The sequence below is a fragment of the Dama dama genome, chromosome 19, assembly GCF_033118175.1.
Source record: "Dama dama isolate Ldn47 chromosome 19, ASM3311817v1, whole genome shotgun sequence".
Taxonomy (NCBI): domain Eukaryota; kingdom Metazoa; phylum Chordata; class Mammalia; order Artiodactyla; family Cervidae; genus Dama; species Dama dama.
Window position 1 is genome coordinate 51,523,234 of NC_083699.1, and position 20,473 is coordinate 51,543,706.

The 20,473-nt window shown below is 35.7% G+C and overlaps 1 protein-coding gene across 1 annotated transcript in view; it reads right to left on the reverse strand.

The window, feature by feature from the left end:
* SLC49A4 (solute carrier family 49 member 4) overlaps window positions 1-20,473 on the reverse strand; it is a 98,776-nt gene that overhangs the window by 34,203 nt on the left and 44,100 nt on the right. Inside the window, exons 5-7 of the mRNA XM_061167010.1 lie at window positions 18,608-18,716; window positions 10,779-10,846; window positions 7,309-7,436 (exon numbers count right to left, since the gene is read on the reverse strand). Of these exons, the coding sequence (XP_061022993.1) occupies window positions 7,309-7,436; window positions 10,779-10,846; window positions 18,608-18,716 (305 nt within the window). The remainder of the gene's footprint in view (window positions 1-7,308; window positions 7,437-10,778; window positions 10,847-18,607; window positions 18,717-20,473) is intronic.

The window sequence follows — 20,473 nt, forward strand, 5'->3', positions numbered from 1 at the left end:
ATACCAAAGTGCTAACATTTTTCAAAATGTCATTTTCAAAGTACTCATCTGTTCAGTGAAAAATGACATGTGAATTGCGGCTAGCAAGGCTAGACAGCTATTTCTCAGATAAGGTGAATAATGTATTTTCATAGTTTTGTTTATAGCGTTAAGATTCAAGATTTCGAAACTCGTCTAATCATGAGCTTATTTATTTCCCTATTACAGCTAATTCAATTAATGAAGACATAATATGATATTAAATATTGAGTTTCCCTACAGAAATATTAGAAGCATACCACTGAGAACCTTCAAGAGGATGTCTGTACATGTATGAAAATAGTATACCTTGAGATAGAATGGAATAATCCAGTTTTTCTTCTGAAGAGACGGTAACAGTAACATCAAGATCAGTGAACGACCAAAAAATTCCATTAGAAGGTTCTAGCAGCAGTAGCACTTATAACACATGGGTTGAACAAAATTATAGCTTTTAATTTATTATGTTGTTATAATTAATGTGTATATTTTCAAATACTTTTCATGTAGATTCTTCTGATTTATAAAAAGCAATAGTAGAAATACTAATTTTGCTAGAAACTGGAAAAAGACTAGACATTTCCCTGATTAAAAAAAGAATGACTCTGGTTAAAAAAAAAGAAACATGAAATTGCCATCACGGACTTGAAATATCAGCCTAAAGGTCTAGATGTGTCTATAATTAGATTTTGTAATAACTTCCCTTTCATCAAAACTTTTTACTTAAAAGGAATTAAGTCAGACTTCTACAAAGGCAGTAAGAAAGAGAATCTGTGACAGATTTATTCAAATTCTCCATTGTTCTATTAAAATATGCCCTTTGACCTTCCTATAGCTAGTGCTGAATAATAAAGAGTGGCCAAGCTTCCTGACTATTATTGGCAGTAAGTCATACGTATTGAGATTCAAAATGGAGATAAAATATACTTCATTCATTCATTCATTCACTCATTCATTCATTACTCAGGGCTTGTGCTAGGTACTAGGGTGGAGCTGGGATCAGAATTTATAAGGCAAAAGTCCATGCTCCATGTTTCCAGGCTGATACGAAGATAAGACATACTAACTGCTAAGTATTGGGAAAGAGAAAACAATACTCTGATAATTCAGAGAATGTATGTGAACAAATCTAGTCTTAATTCAGTATATTTGTAAGTTAAAAGTGCATCATTTGGGAGCTTCTAAGTGACATTAATAAACGGACATTTGAAAACAGGAGAATTTATGAATTCAGTGGTTTGGACATCTACCTCAAACTCAATTTCTCAATTCTAGCCTTGGTTTATTTCAGAATTCTGCTTTCCTTTCTGTCCAACATAATTTTTAAGGACAGAATGGGAAAATAAGTATTGACTGGGATCAATTACATCAATTTCCTTTAAAGATTTAAAAAGATGCATAGTTTTCAAATATATAGATATATATGCTTTCTGATTATAAAAGTAAAACAAGCTCATTATTACAAGTCCAGACAAAAATGGAGGTGAAAACTAAATTTATAATGCTGCCATCCAGAGATTAAACTGTTAATTTTATCAGGTTAAATAGAAAATATAGGATATTCAATGAACATACTATCTTATAATGAATATTCTACACTTAATTCAAGGAAAAAAGTCTGTTCATCATGTACTCATGACTGTGTTCTTGTGAAATCTAACAGATGCATACTTGACATACAGTATCACAAAAAACTTTTGAGTGTAATGCCATGAACAAGAAGAATTGTAAACTAAAACTGTTCCACCAGAATGTTGAATAACTGCTAAATTTGAAACTACACCAGAATAAAAAAAAAATTTCTGGCTCAGAATACTTGCCAAAATTGCTCAAAACCCTAATGAAGGAATGTTAGTATATTAAAAGTGTGAAGTATCCAAAAAAGATTACTCTGGACAACTGGGATTTATAGGCAAAGCAATAAACATTGAGAAGAGGGAATACTGGCAGGATGTACACAGCAGAGGTTTCCAATCTTCCTTCTCAGCACCATTTGCATCTCACTAATTTTTTAGTGTTGCCTCAAAGTCAAAGAAAATAGCTAACAATTCTGTTAATTACATGGTTAGGCTCAAACAATTTAATATATATATATATATATATATATATATATATATATATACACACACACACATGTCTTAATAAGTTAGTAGCCATTAAAAAAATAATATCCACGTATTAAAAGAAATGGGTTTTTATTTCATTTTTAAATAGCCACAGCTGGGTTGGTACAGTTTGGTAATGGTGGGTATATCTTATCCCACTGCTCTCTTATCACTACACTCACTCCTAAATAAATGGTTGTCTTTGAAAGATTTGATGCCTCTGATGTGCAAACTTCTGATCTTTTTATTACAGAGCATGTAAATCCAACTTGGGATATATAATATACATTAATTACATGCAGCCAAAAGGAATCATCCTCTTATGCATGGAGTCTCATGGAACGTCCATGCCACTGGGTAACAGGTCCCCATAGAGCCATTCTCAGACTCCCCTATATTCCTATCCATATGAGTGCTTGTTATAATAAATAAGCCTACAGTCTACCTTTATAACAAATAATCCCATAATTAAACATATAATCTAAAAAGTGGCTGAATATTACTTGCAAATGGAATAAAAAATATGCATTTTAAACAATCTTTTGTTAAAGCAAAGAAGCAACAACAGAGCCCTCTTGGCTTATAAAATAATCTGTCAAAGTAATTCTAAAAAGATCCCGTGGCAGGCAGAATAATGTCCCCTCCTTCCCCTAAAAGATATTCATGTGTGAGATCCTGGAATCTGTGAATATGTTATACATGGCAAAAAAGGATTCAGGCTGCAGATGGAATTAAGGATTCTAATCAGCTCACTTTAAAACTGGAAGATTATCTTGGATTATCCAGGTAAACCCAATGTAATCACAAGGATCCTTAAAAGTGGAAGAAGGAGGCAGAATATGATGTTTAGAGGGAAGGAAGGAACAAATGATGAAGGAAGGATTTGTAAGGAAAAAACAGATGATGCACAATGAGGACTTGACCTGCTATTGCTAGCTATACAGACAGAGGAAGGGAGCCACAAGCCAAGGAATGTGGACAGCCTCCAAAAGTTAGAGAAGGCAAGGAAACAAATTCTTCCCTAGAGTCTGCCCACATTTTGACTTTAGCCTAGTGAGATTCAAGCTCACTTCTAACTTACAGAAATGTAAGATAATAAATTTGTGTTGTTTTTTTTAAGTCACTACATTTGCAATGTGGTTTTTCCAGTAGTCATGTATGGGTGTGAGAGTTGGACCATAAAGAAGGCTGAAGGCCAAAGAATTGACGCTTTTGAACTATGGTACTGGAGAAGATTCTTGAGAGTCCCTTGGACTACAAGGAGATCAAACCGGTCAATTCTAAAGGAAATCAACCCTGAATATTCATTGGAAGGACTGATGCTGAAGCTGAAGTTCCAATACTTTGGCCACCTGATGTGAAGAGTTGACTCACTGGAAAAGACCCTGATGCTGGGGGAAACTGAGGGCAAGAGGAGAAGGAGCGACAGAGGATGAGATGGTTGGATGGCATCACTGAAATCAATGGCTATGAGTGTGAGGAAACTCAGTGAGTTAGTGATGGACAGAGAAGCCTGGCAGACTGCTGTTCACGGGGTTGCAAAGAATCAGACGTGACTTAGTGACTGAACAACAACAACATTTGTGGTAACTTAGTAATAGCAGCCACAGAAAGATTAATATAGATTCCCAAATGATACTAATAACAGTCAGAAACAACTGCAGTTATAAATGTTTCAGGTCAACTGGATGAGCTAACAATATGTAAATTGCCAATATTGTATTCCTTGGCTAACCACACCAAGAAAAAAAGAGAGAGGACTCAAATAAATAAAATCAGAAATGAAAGAGATGTTATAACTGATATCAGAAACACAAAGGATAAGAGACTACTATAATACAATTATATGCCAACAAAATAGACAACCTAGAAGAAATGGGTAAATTCCTAGAAATATACAACCTACAAAGCCTGAATCATGATGAAATAGAAAATCTGAACAGATAAACTGCTAGCAAAAAAGACTGGATCAATAATCAAAAACCTCTCAACAAACAAAAGTCCATGACCAAAATCCTTCACTAATGAATTCTATGAAACTTTCAAAGGAGAACTAAAACAATTCCTTTTTAAACTCTTCCAAATAATAGAAGAGGGGGAAATTTCTAAATACATTTTAAAAGGCCAACATCGCCCTGATACCAAAACCAAACAAGGATGCCACAAAAAAAGAAAATTACAGACCAATATCCCTGCTGAATATAGATGCAAAAACCCTCAACAAAATATTAGTAAACCAAATTTAACAATAAATTAAAAGGACCATAAACCATGATCAAGTGGGATTTATTCGAGGGATCCAAGACTGGTTCAACATCTGCAAATCAGTTAATGTTAACCACCATGTTAACAAAATGAAGAGTGAAAAACCATGTGGTTATCTCGATATAGAGAGAAAAAGCACTTGACAAAATTCAACATCCACTTATGATAAAAATTCTTAACAAAGAAGGTATAGAGGGAATGTATCTCAACATAAAGGCTATATATGACAAGATCACAGTTAACATTATAATCAATGGTAAAAAGCTGAAAGTTTTTCCTCTAAGATCAGGAACAAGACAAGGATTCCTGCTCTCCCCACTTTTATTCAACATAGTATTTGGAAGTCCTAGTCACAACAATTGGGCAAGGAAAAAAAAAAGGCATCTAAACAGGGAAGGAAGAAGCAAAACTGACACTATTTGCAAATGACATGATATTATACATAGAAAATCCTGAAGATGCCATCAAAAACTGTTAGAACTAATAAATTTAGTAAAATTGTAGGCTACAAGATCAACACAAAACCCTCATTTCTCTATACTAGTAATAAACTATCTGAAAGAGAAATGAGGGAAAAAAATTCCATTTACAATTATAACAAAAGAATAAAATATCTAGGAATAAGCTTAACTAAGGAGGTGAAAGGTCTGTATACTGAAAACTATATGACATTAATTAAAGAAACTGAAGAAGACACAAATAAGTGGACAGATATTCTGTGCTCAGAGATTGGAAGAATAACTATTGTTAAAACGTCCATACTACCCAAAGCAATGTATAGATTCAATGCAATAGCTATCAAACTTCCAATGGCATTTTTTATAGAAATAGAACAAACAATCCTAAAATTTGTGAGGAACCACAGAAGACCCTGGATAGCTACAATTTTGAAAAAAAAGGAACAAAGCTGGAGGCATCACATGCCCTGATTTCAAACTATACAACAAAGCTAGAGTAATTAAAATAGTATGGTACTAGCATAAAAATACAGACACAGATGGATGGAACAGAACAGAGAGCCCAGAATAAAACCTGTACACTTACAGTCAATTAATTTACAACAAAAAAGCCAGGAATATACAATGGGGAAGAACAGTCTCTTCAAAAAATTATATTGGGAAAATGGTACAACCACATGCAAAAGAATGAAATTGGATCACTATCTTACACCATACACAAAAATTAACACAAAATCAGAGACTTGAATCCATAAAACCTTGAAATCATAACTTGAATCCATAGACCTGAAACCATAAAACTCCTAAAATATAAGAGAGACAGTAAGCCCCTTGACACAGGTCTTGGCAATAATTTTTTGATTCTGACACCAAAAGAACAAAAGTGAAAGTTAACAACTGAGACTACATCAAATTAAGAAGCTTCTGCACAGCAAAGGAAGCCATCAACAAATGAAAAGGTAACCTACTGAATGGAAGAAAATAATTGCAAACAATTTATCTGATAAGGGGCTAATATCTAGAATATACCAAGAATTCACACATTTCAGTACTAAAAAGCAAACAATGCAATAAAAATGGGCAGAAGATCTGAATACTCATTTTTCCAAAGAAGACATACAGATGGCCAACAGACACGTAAAAGAAACTCAGTATCATGAATCATCAGAGAAACATGAATCAAAATCACAATGAAATATCACTCCACACCTGTCAGAATGGCTATCGCCAATAAGATAAGAAATAAGTGTTGGCAAGGATGTGGAGAAAAGCGAACCCTTGTGTACTGTTGGTGGGGATGCAAATTAGTGCAGCCACTATGGAAAACAGTACTTAGGTTCCTCAAAAAACTAAAATTAGAACTACCATTTGATCCAGCAATCTCATTTCTTATCTGGGGAACTGAAATCATTAGCTCAAAAGGATAGCCATACCCCCATGTTCATTGCAGCACTATTTACAGTAGCCAAGATATGGAAGCAACCTAATGCTAACAATGGGTAAATTGTGGAAAACATATGCAATAGAATATTACTCAGGCATAAAGAACAAAATCTTGCCAATTATGACATGTTTTGATCTTGAGGATATTATGCTAAGTGAAGTAAGTCAGATAGAGAAAGACAAATACTGTATGATCTCTCTTATATGAGGAATTAAAAACAAACAAAAAAACAAAACCCAAAAAAACCAAGCTCATAGAAACAGAGAAGAGATTGGTGGCTGCAAGAGGTCGGGGTGGGAGAAATAGTGAACTTTTTTTTTTCTTTCTGTTTTTAGTTTATATAGATTGAATAAAAAGTTTTTAAAAGCCTAAATATAAAATAAACCTATAGGTGCTCATTCAAAGAATTTTACTGGTATGTACTTGAAACATAGCTTTTTGTCTTTGTTCATTTTCCTTCCTGTTTAACAATGATGTATAGCCCCACTCCAGTACTCTTGCCTGGAAAATCCCATGGACAAAGGAGCCTGGTAGGCTGCAGTCCGTGGGGTCGCTAGGATTTGGACACGACTGAGCGACTTCACTTTCACTTTTCACTTTCATGCATTGGAGAAGGAAATGGCAACCAACTCCAGTGTTCTTGCCTGGAGAATCCCAGGGATGGGGGAGCCTGGTGGGCACTGTCTATGGGGTCACACAGAGTCGGACACGACTGAAGTGACTTAGCAGCAGCAGCAGCAGCAATGGCTACACAGAAGATAAAAATCTTTGTATTATGCTCTGATACGATCTTCCAAGCTATGTAAGCTTAGGCAAAATATTATACATTTCCATATGCAAAATACCAATGGGAATATTTTCAGTTCCTTCTTAGATGGGATTATGGTCTGATGGCTGGACAAGGAAGACCTTTTCTGTATATTTAACAATTACTCATGGAAAAAGCCCTACTGTCAGTGTATATATGCTTTTATAAACTGAAAATATTCATTCAAAATTCAAAACAGTCTGTGTTTACCTGTGGTTAAAGGCAGGTGTGTGATGCTGTTCAAACAGGTCAGGGTGAACCACGTGGATGAGAGTGTAGCCCCAGAAAAGAGGAGGAGCAGAATTAGTTTCAGCATACCCCTGATAAAATCTGCAAACCTGAAAAGAAACAATGTATTAATCCTAGCTGGATTTTTAAAATACTCTTTACATCAATGACACACTGTCATTAAACAACAATATCTTGAAATATTTCAATGCATCTTTTAAAAGCAAGTCTTTATGTTTTTAAAAACTGATACATTTTATGTATTTGTGTGCATGAGTATCTGTATGTGATAAATGTTGCTCTGTGATTTTTCTTTTATAAAACACATAAAATGTGATCTGTTACGTATCTATTAATATAAATTACAGGATAGATTCTGAGTTTTTAATTGCCACTTTTACTTTCTTTAAATATTTTTCTATAATTTCCAAATATCCAATAATGAGCACATAATGTCCTAGTCTTAGAAAATGGGCCAATGTTGATAAAAACTTACAAAGACAGCTCTCCCAAAATTCAAAGTCACTTAGAGCCAAATACAAATCCTTATATCAGAGCCTTGGGGCCCTTCCTATATGATCTGGTTTCTGCCCCCACTTTCCCTTTGCCTTTCTATTCTTCGCTTGCACAGCCCTGCTTCTGCTTCTCCTACATACTAAGGTTGTTTCCCATGGCAGCTGCAGCTTCTGCCCCTGTCCTGGAATGCTGGCATCTCCAGACTGTCACATGACTTACTCCTGCTTACTCCTTAGGTCATTCAGGTCTCAGTTCAGGAAGGCTCTCCATGCTCATGGCCCTCCCCACCCCATCCTCATACTCTATTTTCTCCATAGCATTTATTGAAATATCTCTTGCTTTTCCATTTATTGTTTTTCTTCCCTCTCAGACTGTAAGGTTTGTAAGAGCAAGAACATACCTCTAGAATAGTGAATTTATTCTACAAAATTTGTTTATGTTTCATAGCATTTTAAGTTCTTAAAAATCCTGCTTTGTCTTGAATTAACATGAAACTCCTGGTAGAGATCCTTACTATTTAGTCATGACAAAAACCTGTCCATTTGCCAACTGTTTTTCCTCATCTGCTGATGAACCACTGATTGTATAAGCACAATTGCCTGGCTCTGCCTATACACAACTTACTCTGTCCTTCAGAATTGTTCCTATTGTAGAAAATCTGATCCCATCACAAATATAACATTTACCATGTTTTCTCTTTGCTTTTGTAAAATAAATGTTAATTTCTATTGTAATGATATGACTTGCAATACTCTCTTTCATTTTGCACTTATTTGACATGACGTGGTTAGTCATGTTTGTAGTGTTATCTAGACTAAAATGACTTCCTATGAGAGCTGATGCCATCTTTTGGTGGGAAAAATGGATGCACCTTTGCCCAGTGACTAGTTAGTTCTCTACTGTGAAAGTTGATAAAAAGAAAATTCTTATGAACTCTGAAAAATGTTCCACAGCTTGATGAAAATGCTCCTCAAGAAAATCCAAAAGCTTTGTATTAATTCTATGCTCATTACTTTTTTGGTTTATATTAAGTGATGTGGCATGAACTTACTGGTGAGATAGGCAGATGGCTGGTATGAAAGAATAAACAGTTTTCTGGTACAACCAGTTGAATGAAGTTGAACAGTTAGTAAGTTTTCCAGGGCCTGATCACATAAGACTAAACTGACCACTCTGGTCTACCAATTTTGGAGACCTAGTCCTTTCAAATGGGCTAATACCATCAAAGTGTACTGTTAAGACCAAAATAGCACATTTAGTAGTAACCTTTAGTAGTGTGTGAAAATGAAAGTTTTAGTCGCTCAGTTGTGTCTGACTCCTTGCAATGCCATGAACTGTAGCCTGCCAGGCTCCTCTGTCCATGGAATTCTCCAGGCAAGAATACTGGAGTGGGTTGCCAGTCCCTTCTCCAGGGGGATCTTCCCTATGCAGGGATGAAACCTGGGTCTTCTGCATTGCAGGCGTACTCTTTACCATCTGAACCACCAGGGAAGCCCAACCTTTAGTAACATAATCACACACATGAAAAAACCACCACCTAAAGCACTCATGTCTATAAGGAGATCCCATTCTAGGGACCCCAAAAAGGCTGTTTTGAATATAATTTACAGATTGATTTTAGGCTTAGGAGATATTACAATTGACTTTGGATTCCAGAGTAAGGGCTGTACTTTTTTAAAACTTCCATTTCAACAATTTAAAAACAGAAATGTCCTCATTCTAATTTTTCCCTCTAGTTCTATTTCCATAAAGTTAAAATTAAGGGTTTGTAGAAAAAAATACAGAGAAAGGCACATATAAGATGTCATTTCTGATACATAATGTGTCCCTCTTTGACCTATGTGATGCTCAGAAAAGGATTTGGTAAATTATGACTCACTATCATTGGTTTGGAGATTTAATTAGAAAAATTAGATAGGATTCTTATCAAAAGTGATAGTATCAGTGCAGTGATTTCATACAAATAGCTGTGCTCATATTCTTCTTTAGCTTTTTGATTTTATTATATTTCCTAAATTATAAAAACCTCAGAAAAAGTGATTTAGAAATGACAGTGTCAATTTATTCTTTTATTAGCCCAGAAACACTACACAAACTGTAAGGTCTAGATATAATATTATCCTGTGTCAATTATGTTTAAGTATTTAGACAGACAGGTGCTTCACATATCTTACTTGATCTCCCCAAATACGTAGTTAGATTCTTCCCTTCCTGGTAAAGTTGATTACCCAATTTTGTTTTTGATTAAACGGGGTAAAATGATTGAATGAATATCATCTCATTGGAAACACCAAGAGTAGTTTTATAGGTAGTCATCTACATGAGTGACATTTTCATTCTTTTCTTTTTTTTAGAATAAATGAGATGTCCCCCTTATTCTGACTCATTCTAAAAATGTGTTGTCATATTGGGTTAAGATTAAAGAGAGTTTGATGAAACTCAAAGTCTTTATGGGCATTTTTCATCAAAATGGGATAACCATAGGGTCATACCTGTCAAAAAAGACCAGAAATATATGCTAATCAGGAAACTGACTTTCATGGAAAATTCTAGATATGCTCTTACGAATGATTCCCTTCAATTCTTTTCTACTGTTGGTAACTATCAATCTGCCTTTATTATTGTATCATCTTTCCTTGATTCCCATTTGTAGATGCTGTTCTTTAAAAATATGGAGAGAGGAAGCTTAATACACTGGAAATACACCTCTAGTCTCCAAGAACACTTTACAGTGGACTCCTGAGAAGGTTTCTTGTAGCACCAAATTCTACCTACTGCGTGTGGATTTTTTTTATAGCCTGAACAAGTGTCCTTTTTTTGACTTTTGCCTGTTTTACTTTTCCTTAAATGTTAATATTTATCTAGGGTAGCTGAGTTTCCCTTTGGGCTTTTTTTTGATTCTGCTTCCTCACATGTTTACCTTAAAATATTCTCACCTTGCCATAGCTATTCCAACAACGCAGCCTCCAACTATGGACCAAAATCCAATCCAGCCAGCATCCACCTATTAAGAAAGTGGTAGACACATTTAATACAAGATTATCATGTTGCAGTTTAGAAGCCATGGAAAAAATCGTCTTTAATCAGTATGTTAATAGCTAAATGGCATCAAATCTAGGAAATACTATTTAAGAAAATGAATCAAATGAAAGGATTCATGTATGACTAGTTAATACAAACTTATCTAAATAAATACCAGGAAACCACTAGGCAATAATTAAGTGCTAAAATGTCTGGTACAAGTCAAAATGTATTAAGAGAACACAGATGAGTAGGGGGAAAAGAGGGTTGCGGGTGGGAGAGAGAGAGAGAAAACAGGTTGAGTACCTGTGGAGACTAAGAATTTGAGCTGGATTTCAAATGGACAGCTCATTCTACTCCTGAAGAAAACATTTCCAGCCCTGTCATTTACTAGCTTTGTGACTCTGGGCAAATTAGGTCTTCTTACCTATAACATGGACCTGAGATAACTTGCACACAAACCTTAGAACATCAGTCAACATACAGGAAGTGCTCAAAAAAGGTTAGAGCTGTGGTTGGTACCTGATGATGTTTCTCCATCATCTAACGTCTCGTCTCTTTCCTACCTTTGTGGACAAACTTACTCAGAGCAATCTACAAATGCTGTCTACGTTTCCTAATCACTCATGTAGCTTTAACTCTTACTATGACTTGGGTTCTGTCTCAATGCATACCCCATGTCTCAGTATTCTCATTAGTAGGATGGGGATAATGAGGGTTTTTCTGAGAATTAAAGAAGTTAATCAATGCAAAGTGCCCAATACCTGTTAGTTGTCAATACTTGACATTCCATGTGTTCTGAACAATACTGGTGCATCTGTCTTCTTTTTCTCCTTCACCATCATGGGCATCACAATTGCTTATTTTCTTATTTTGTACTTCTGGACTCCTGTACTAGCAATCTTTTTGTCCGCTATTTCCAGAATAATTATTTCAATCATTCCACTTCCCTGCTCAGAAACAGTTACTGGCTTTCTTTGGGGTTATAGGACAAAGTCCAAACTTGCCCTGGCACTTGGGAGCTGCCCAAACTAAATTCTCTCTCTTATTATTTTTCTAGTCATATCTTTCATTACAGATGTGATAGAACTGGTCAGCTGTCCACCAAAATATATTATATCTTATCCTGCCACGGCATTTAGCTAGTTTGCATGTTCTAGCCCATGGGCTACATGGGACCACATGACTAAGTTTTCATTAATGGAAGTGGAAAAAAGTGAGGTGTGCCATCTCTAGGCTAGAACCTAGAAGACAACTGTATGCCTCCTTCAATGCTTTCTTTCCCTCTCTGCCAGCTGGAATCTGGATGGTCAGCCAGCTTCATCCATGCATATAATGACAAAGCCCTAGGAGACGGAAGAGCTTCAAAGTGGAAGCAACCTAGGTGTCTAAATCAGTGTAGCAAGAGAGCAATCCAAACTGTGAACAACTGTCCTAGATTATTAGGCAAACTGTCCTAGATAGCTATGTGAATGAGAAACAAATGTCTTCTTCAGTCTCAGAATTTTGGGATTCTTAGCCTACTCTTAGTATTACAATAACTTCACACAAATCTTCTTGCTCTACCAGTGTCTGGTGCCAGAAGCAAAGATAAATGTTCTCTGGAGAAAAATAACACCAGAGACTTAAATCATCTCTACATGTTTTCCTTCATACTACTGGCATGTGGGGCAAGAGAGTTCTCTGTTCTTCAGAACTGCCCCTTTTCTTGCATTTAGCATTCATTAACACTATGGACTGAGGCTATTATACTATGAGGTCCCCATAAACATTCTCATCTCCTCTAGGTCACTGGGGTCCTGCATCAGGTGAAGAACCACTGTGTATCTGACTGTACTAACGCTGGTCCTTCAGTCATTTTCTGCTTTCTCTATTCATGATATTTGCTTTAGTTAATAACATTCTCCCCAATAATTAATTAATTTTTTTCTTTGCTTGAATTTAATTAATTTGGGGCTGTGACACTTCTATGTGTTCACCAACCCAGAAGATCTGCTTTTACTTAACTTTAAATTTCATTTTATTTAATACCTGGTATGATTCATAGTCTCTGTTATCTCTTAAGAGTTTGTACAGAAAGAGACACTTGGAAGGGCTTCTCAGGCTTTGTAACATGAATCATAAGATCTATAAACTCAGCATCATCTGAATTGGTGCTACACTTTTCTTTCCTGAAGCTGAGTATGCTTGGAATACCTGCCATCCAGAAAAAGAGGAAACTAAAAGGTTTTCTCCTTATAGTAAAGGTACACTAGGTAATTTGAGTTAATTTTCTGGTTGCAAAGCAGAAAATCTGGAGTGGGAAATCTGTCTGAAGGCAGCAGACAGTCAAGAAAGTAATTCATAATTCTGGAACCATGATATAAGATGAGAAGGAAGCCCGGGTATTCGGGGGCACTTTTTCCTTAGTGGTGTATCTACTGATTTCAGAAAAGGTAGCTAAGGGGCTAAAAAGCTACTGACAGCCTCATGAATCTAGGAAGAAAAAAAAAAAACGAGTTTGAGGCTTGCTCTTAGGTGCTTGGCCTTGTAGAAAACCCCAGGCTTTAGCCAAGGACTATACCTAAGAGCAGGCTTCCCTGGTGGCTTAGTCGGTAAAGAGTCTGCCTGCAATGCAGGAGACTGGGGTTCAATTCCTGGGTCAGGAAGATCCCCTGGAGAAGGAAATGGCAACCTACTCCAAAATTCCTGCCTGGGAAATCCCATGGATGGAAGGAGCCTGGCGGGCTACAATCCATGCGGTCACAAGAGTCAGATACAACTTAGCAACTAAACCACTACCATGCCTAAGAGTGGTATAAGTTAGAAATGGAACTTTAAAAAAAAAAGAGAAAAAAGACATGGAACCATATTCTGAGGGACTAAAACCCAGTTTTAAATGATCTCAATTCTTCAAACTGGATTAAGTGATCCTTAGATTCCTAAGAAAAAACATAAGTACTTTCTAGAGGAAAAGAACACCATTTCAAACTTAAGTTATTGCTACAACTTTTCATATACTATGTTGAGCACTCAGTCAAAAATAACTGAACACATAAGAAAACATGAATGAATATCACAAATATAAAGAGACCCACAAGAGATCTAGATAAAGGGATTAGGAAATATAGACTTCAAATAAACTATTTTTAATAGCTTCAAAAACAATAAAAGACAAGATCAAGCATTTCTACAGAAATTTGGAAACTATGAAAAAGTATCAAATAAAAATTTTATAACTTAAGAATATAATAGTTGAAGTTAACTCATAGGTGAGTTTAACAGCATATTAGAGCTGAAAACTGTAATTATAAGTTGGAAGAAAAGCTAGGTAAAATATTCAGTTTGAACAGAGAAAGGCAAAGAATAGAAAATTCAGAACAGAGAGTAAAAGACCTAGGAAAGAAGTGTGAAAGTAGAACACATATGGTTAGAATCACTGAAGGAAAGAGAAATAGAGAAAATGAAACAAGTTTTGAAGGGACATTGGCTAAGAATTTTCTGAAACTGATGAGACATCAAGCCATAGATTGAAGAAGTCCTACAAACCTTGAGCAGAATATATGTGTTTCATTTTGACTTGCTTTTTATTTATTCTTATTTTTTAAATTGAAACATAATTGATTTACAGTATTATATGAGTTTAATGTGTAGAGCATGGTGATTCAGTATTTTTATAGATTATATTCCACTAAAAGTTATTGCAGAATAATGGCTCTAATTCCCTGTGCTACAAAATATATCCTGTTGATTACCTATTTTATACATAGTAGTTTGTATTTCTTTGTCCCATACCCCTAACTTGTTTCTCCCCATTTTCTTCTTCCTTTTGGTAACCACTAGTTTGTTTTCTATATATGAGTCTGTTTCTATTATGCATATACATTCATTTGTAATATTTTTTTGATTCTGCATATAAGTGATATATCTGATTTACTTCAACAAGCATAATATTCTCTAGGTATATCCATGGTGTTGCAAATGGCAGGATTAATTCTCTTTTATGGCTGAGTAATACCCCATTGTGGGCCCCCCAGGTGGCTCAGTGGTAAAGAATCTGCCTGTAAAGCAGGAGCCGCAGAAGACATGGGTTTGATCCCTGGGTCTGGAAGACCCTCTGGAGGAGGCAATGGCAACCCATTCCAGGATTCTTGCCAGGATAATCCCATGGACAGAGGAGCCTGGTGGGCTACTGTCTATGGGGCAGCAAAGACAACACGACTCAGCGACTAAGCATACACACATAGTAGAGGCTTGAATGAAATGAAAGGGTTCTGAGGACCTTGGACAGTCCTGGAAGAAGTAAAAGTTCTAATTTATAATAGATGTCAATAAGTGAAATGTACATTTTGTATCCTCTAGGATAACCACTAAATAGTAAAAGAGACTAAAACTACCAAGCTAATACAAGGAGAAAACAGAGTAGTAAAAAATACTTAGTCCAGGAGAAAGAAGAGAAAAAGGATAGACTAGTTTGGAAAAAAACTAACACCAACAATAACGTGGTAGATTTAGACTCAAATCTATCAATAAGTGCATTAACTGCAAATGGACTAAATATTCCGATTAAAACACAAAGATTATCAGACTGAAATAAAGGAAAAACGGTATCACAAGAAAACTAGATGGCTTTATCAGCGAAATCTACCAAATATTTATGGAAAAATAAAAGCCCCACACCATCAAACTTACATAAAATCTTTCAATAATAGATAAAGAGGAAACATTTCAGAAGTTCTTTTCTGAGACTAGCAAAATCTTGACACTAAAATTGAAATGCCAGGACAGGATAAAAAAAAAACTATAGACTAATCTCATTCAGGAACATAAATGCAAAAAATCCTAAACAAAATGCAAGCAAACTGAATTCAGTGATATATAAAGTATAGTAACTCACTGACAAAATGGATTTAGTACAGAAATGCACGGTAGTTTAACATTTTATAATCAACAAATGCAATTCACCATATCTGCAGTTTAACAGAGAAAAACCATATGATTATCTCAGTGTTGAATTTTATTAAATGTATTTTTCTCTAATTGTCATTAGTAACAGCTGATATGAGATGTATGCAGAGAGGTGAAAATATCTATGGATAAATAAATAAGTGAATTTAATAAGGTTGCTGGATATAAAATGAGCTGTACTTCAATCACTTTCAAAAACCAACTATACTTCTACATGCCAGCCAACAAAAAGTAAGATTTTTAAAGTTACCAATTATAATAGCTTCAGAAAACATCAAATACCTGGTAATAAATCTAACAAATATATAGAAGGTGTTTTTGCAGAGAAGAGATTTAGAGAGACATTAGGTAAGGAAATGAAGAGAGATATAATGATCATGATTTTGAAGACTCACTATTACAAAAAAGCTAATTCTCCAGCTGACCCAGAGATTCATAAAATTCTAATCAAAATGTCAAAGAGTATTTATTCTACTAGACACTAAAACCTATTATAAAACTAAAATACTTAAGACAATTTGGTAGTGGCAAAGAGACAGACAAATAGACCAGAGGAAAAAATAATTTAGAAACATCCATGCACATAAGGGCATTTCATTATGACAAAGATGACACTGGAGAGTAATGAGGAAAGAACGATCTTTTCAAAAATTGGTGTTAGGTTAACGAAGAACTATCTGGGAAAAAAGAAATTTAATCCCTACCTTATAACAAGCATAAAATTCAATTCTAGGTTTAAATGTGACAGGAATAACAATACAGTTTTCAGAACATCACTGCTCAACAGAACTTTCTATGATGATGGAAATATTCTATGTCAACACTGCCCAATATGGTACCCATAAGTTGCAAGTGGCCACGAGCACTTGAAAAGAGGCTGGTGCTATTGAGGAAGTTAATTTTTCATTTTAATTTTATTTCAACTAGTTTAAGCTGGTTTAAACAATTCACATTAAATAGCCACATGTGACTAGTGGCTACTGTACTGGATAAGAGTTCTGCACGATAATATATGGGTTAGTGCTATTGAAGAAGTTAATTTTTCACTTTAATTTTATTTCAACTAATTTAAACTATTCAAATTAAACAGCCACATGTAACTAGAGGCTACTGTACTGGATAAGAGAGTTCTGCACAATAATATATGGGAATAGATTTATGAATTTCAAGCAAGAAAAGATTTCTCTCACTCTCTCTTTTGCAATACCATTTCTGCCTGCTAAATCCAACACCTCGACTATCTCCAAATTGGTTTCTATGGACTACATCTTTTGTTTTTGTTTTTAAATAAGAACCATATTTTCCGATTTCTTTGTATGTCTAATTTTTAAAAAATTGTCTACTATATGTTGTGGATGATACAATATAGAGATTCTGGATTATCTTTTCTAAGATAGTTGATTTTTGAGTTAGCATGCCATTAAATTAATGGCTGTTCACCTTGAACCTGTGTAAGCTTAATTTTGTACTTTATTAGTGAAGAATATTAGAAACCAAGTTGTTTCTCAAGTTCCTTTCACCTGGCAGGCTTCAATCTCCAAATCATGTCCTCTGGACATTTTTGTCAAGGCTTGGTTTTAGGTTTTGTTCATGGTGGGTCCAAGAACAGGCTTTACTCTATTGAGGGTATGGTCCTTGATTCTAAAGTTTGTTCTTTCTGGTGTCTCAACAGAAGCCTAAGATATTACCAAGTTGTTACCACTCTGGCTGGGCCAGAACTCCAAGGGTCCTGCACGCTTGCCTTCTACTATGTTCGTCCTGCTTTCCACCTCACAGCAATCTCTCTAAGTCTCTGGTAGCTTTGCCTTTTACATGTGCAGTCCATTCCTCAGCCAAGCCTTCCTGGGGAGACCACTTTCACACAGCTCTTCTCTTTACAAATCAGTAAGAAAAAGGCAGCCAGGTAGTGGGCAAAAAACTTGAACAGGTGTGTCATAAAAAAAGGATGTCACTTAAAAAGCTGTCATGGAAGTCACTACAAGGGCATACAACTGCACAGTCATCAGCACATCTAAATTTAAAAAGATTAACACTGCCAAGTGCTGGTAATGATGTGCAGGAAGGAGAAATTTCATGTACTGGTAGGACTGCAAACTAAAACAACTACTTTGGAGGAGTTTGGCATCATCTATCAAAGCAGGCACACCCTGTAACTAGCAATTCCATTACTAGATAGATATTCAGTAGAAATGTATATAGAAGTGCCCCAAGATATGAAAATATCCATACAGCACTGTTTATGACAGCCTAGATGTAGATATTCCAAATGTTCATCAAAAGAAGATTGGAAAAGTTATTGTTTATTCATACAATGGATCAGTGTGCTAGATTTCTTCCATTTGACCTTTCTGGTCTCTCTACCCCTTTCTACCACGCTATTTGGAAGCAAGGAGAAGGAATGGATGTCATCAAGCATATAGATGAAATGGTTATTTTTAAGGAAATGAGATACTGAGACTGAAGAGAAAGTGAGGAATTAGATGTATGAATAGCCTTATATTTAATGATGGGATCTTCACCTTTATAAACCAAGAATCAAGGATCCTAAGATTTTTTCATTCTTTATTTTTCTTTTATTAGCATCATTAATCATATGCAAAATTCACGGTGGTTAACAAAATCCAGGAAGAAAATTATTATTGTTTATAACTATTTCATAAAGATCTTTCTTTTGCAGCAGTGATATAGGATAATGCTTTACCTAGGCATTGAAGCTAAATGTAAGAACAGGTAGACAATACTCAGAATTTCAGTGAACTAAAAATACCTACAAGATATAAAGAAGTAAAATGCTTACTTGGCTGACATGCACTGGTGTTAAAATTAAGTCCAGAACTCCAGACCAGCCAGCAAATACACCAAGTGGTATGGCATACGCTAAAGCAATCATCAAAAATCTCAAATTGCTGTAAAAGAGAAGAAAAAGAAAATATTATTACAAGTTCAAAATCTAGAATTTAAACTCTTACTCATGAAAAACTAAGTCATTTGGAAATTGGAACACCAGAATCAGAAAATATTTGTCAGTTTAATAAATTTGAAGTTCCTTAAATTTTTTTTTCTGTTTTTTGTTCACATTATTTAAAAATGTCACTGTTTATTATATAGATGAATTACCAACAATATTTCATAGAATGAGTAGGCACCTTCATTTTTTTCTTAAAGCTCTTATTTGTAAAGATAAATTACTGTTTCTTCTGATGAACAGGTGGAGGAAAAAAAAGATTAATGAACATGTAAACAAACTGTCTACATCCAAACCACAGAATACAACTGAGCAATAAAAAGGAGTAACTACCAATACACAAAACAACCTGGATGAATCTCCAGAGAATTATGGTGGATAAAAAAAAGCTAACTTCAAAATTTTATGTACCGTTATGACTCTTGAGAAACCTGTATGCAGGTCAGGAAGCAACAGTTACAACTGAACATGGAACAACAGACTGGTTCCAAATAGGAAAAGGAGTACGTCAAGGCTGTATATTGTCACCCTGCTTATTTAACTTATATGCAGAGTACATCATGAGAAATGCTGGGCTGGAAGAAACACAAGCTGGAATCAAGATTGCTGGGAGAAATATCAATAACCTCAGATATGCAGATGACACCACCCTTATGGCAGAAAGTGAAGAGGAACTAAAAAGCCTCTTGATGAAAGTGAAAGAGGAGAGTGAAAAAGTTGGCTTAAAGCTCAACATTCGGAAAACTAAGATCATGGCATCTGGTCCCATCACTTCATGGGAAATAGATGGGGAGACAGTGGAAATAAGTGTCAGACTTTTTTGGGGGGGTGCTCCAAAATCACTGCAGATGGTGACTGCAGCCATGAAATTAAAAGACACTTACTCCTTGGAAGGAAAGTTATAACCAACCTAGAGCGCATATTAAAAAGCAGAGACATTACTTTGCCAACAAAGGTCCGTCTGGTCAAGGCTATGGTTTTTCCAGTGAGAGTTGGACTGTGAAGAAAGCTGAGCGCTGAAAAATTGATGCTTTTGAACTGTGGTGTTGGAGAAGACTCTTGAGAGTCCCTTGGACTGCAAGGAGATCCAACCAGTCCATCCTAAAGGAGATCAGTCCTGGGTGTTTATTGGAAGGACTGATGCTGACGCTGAAACTCCAATACTTTGGCCACCTCATGCGAAGAGTTGACCATTGGAAAAGACCCTGATGCTGGGAGGGATTGGGGGCAGGAGGAGAAGGGGACGACAGAGGATGAGATGGCTGGATGGCATCACCAACTCGATGGGCATGAGTTTGAGTAAACTCCGGGAGTTGGTGATGGACAGGGAGGCTTGGCGTGCTGCGATTCATGGGGTCGCAAAGAGTCGGACACGACTGAGCGACTGAACTGAACTGAACTGAACTGAATGACTCAATTTATATAACATTCCTGAAGTGACATTATGGTAATAGGAAACAGATTAGCTGGCTGTCAGGGGTTACAGAGCAGAGTGGGCGGGAAGTAGGTGTGGCTATAAAAGGGCAATAGGCAGGATCCTTGTGATGATGGAAATGTACTATATCTTTACAATATCAGTTGTTAATCTTCTGGTTGTGATATTGCACTATAGTTTTGTAAGATGTTACCACTGGTGGAAACTGGGTCGAGGGCCCATGTTATTTCTTTGTATTATTTCTTAAAACGTCATGTGAATCT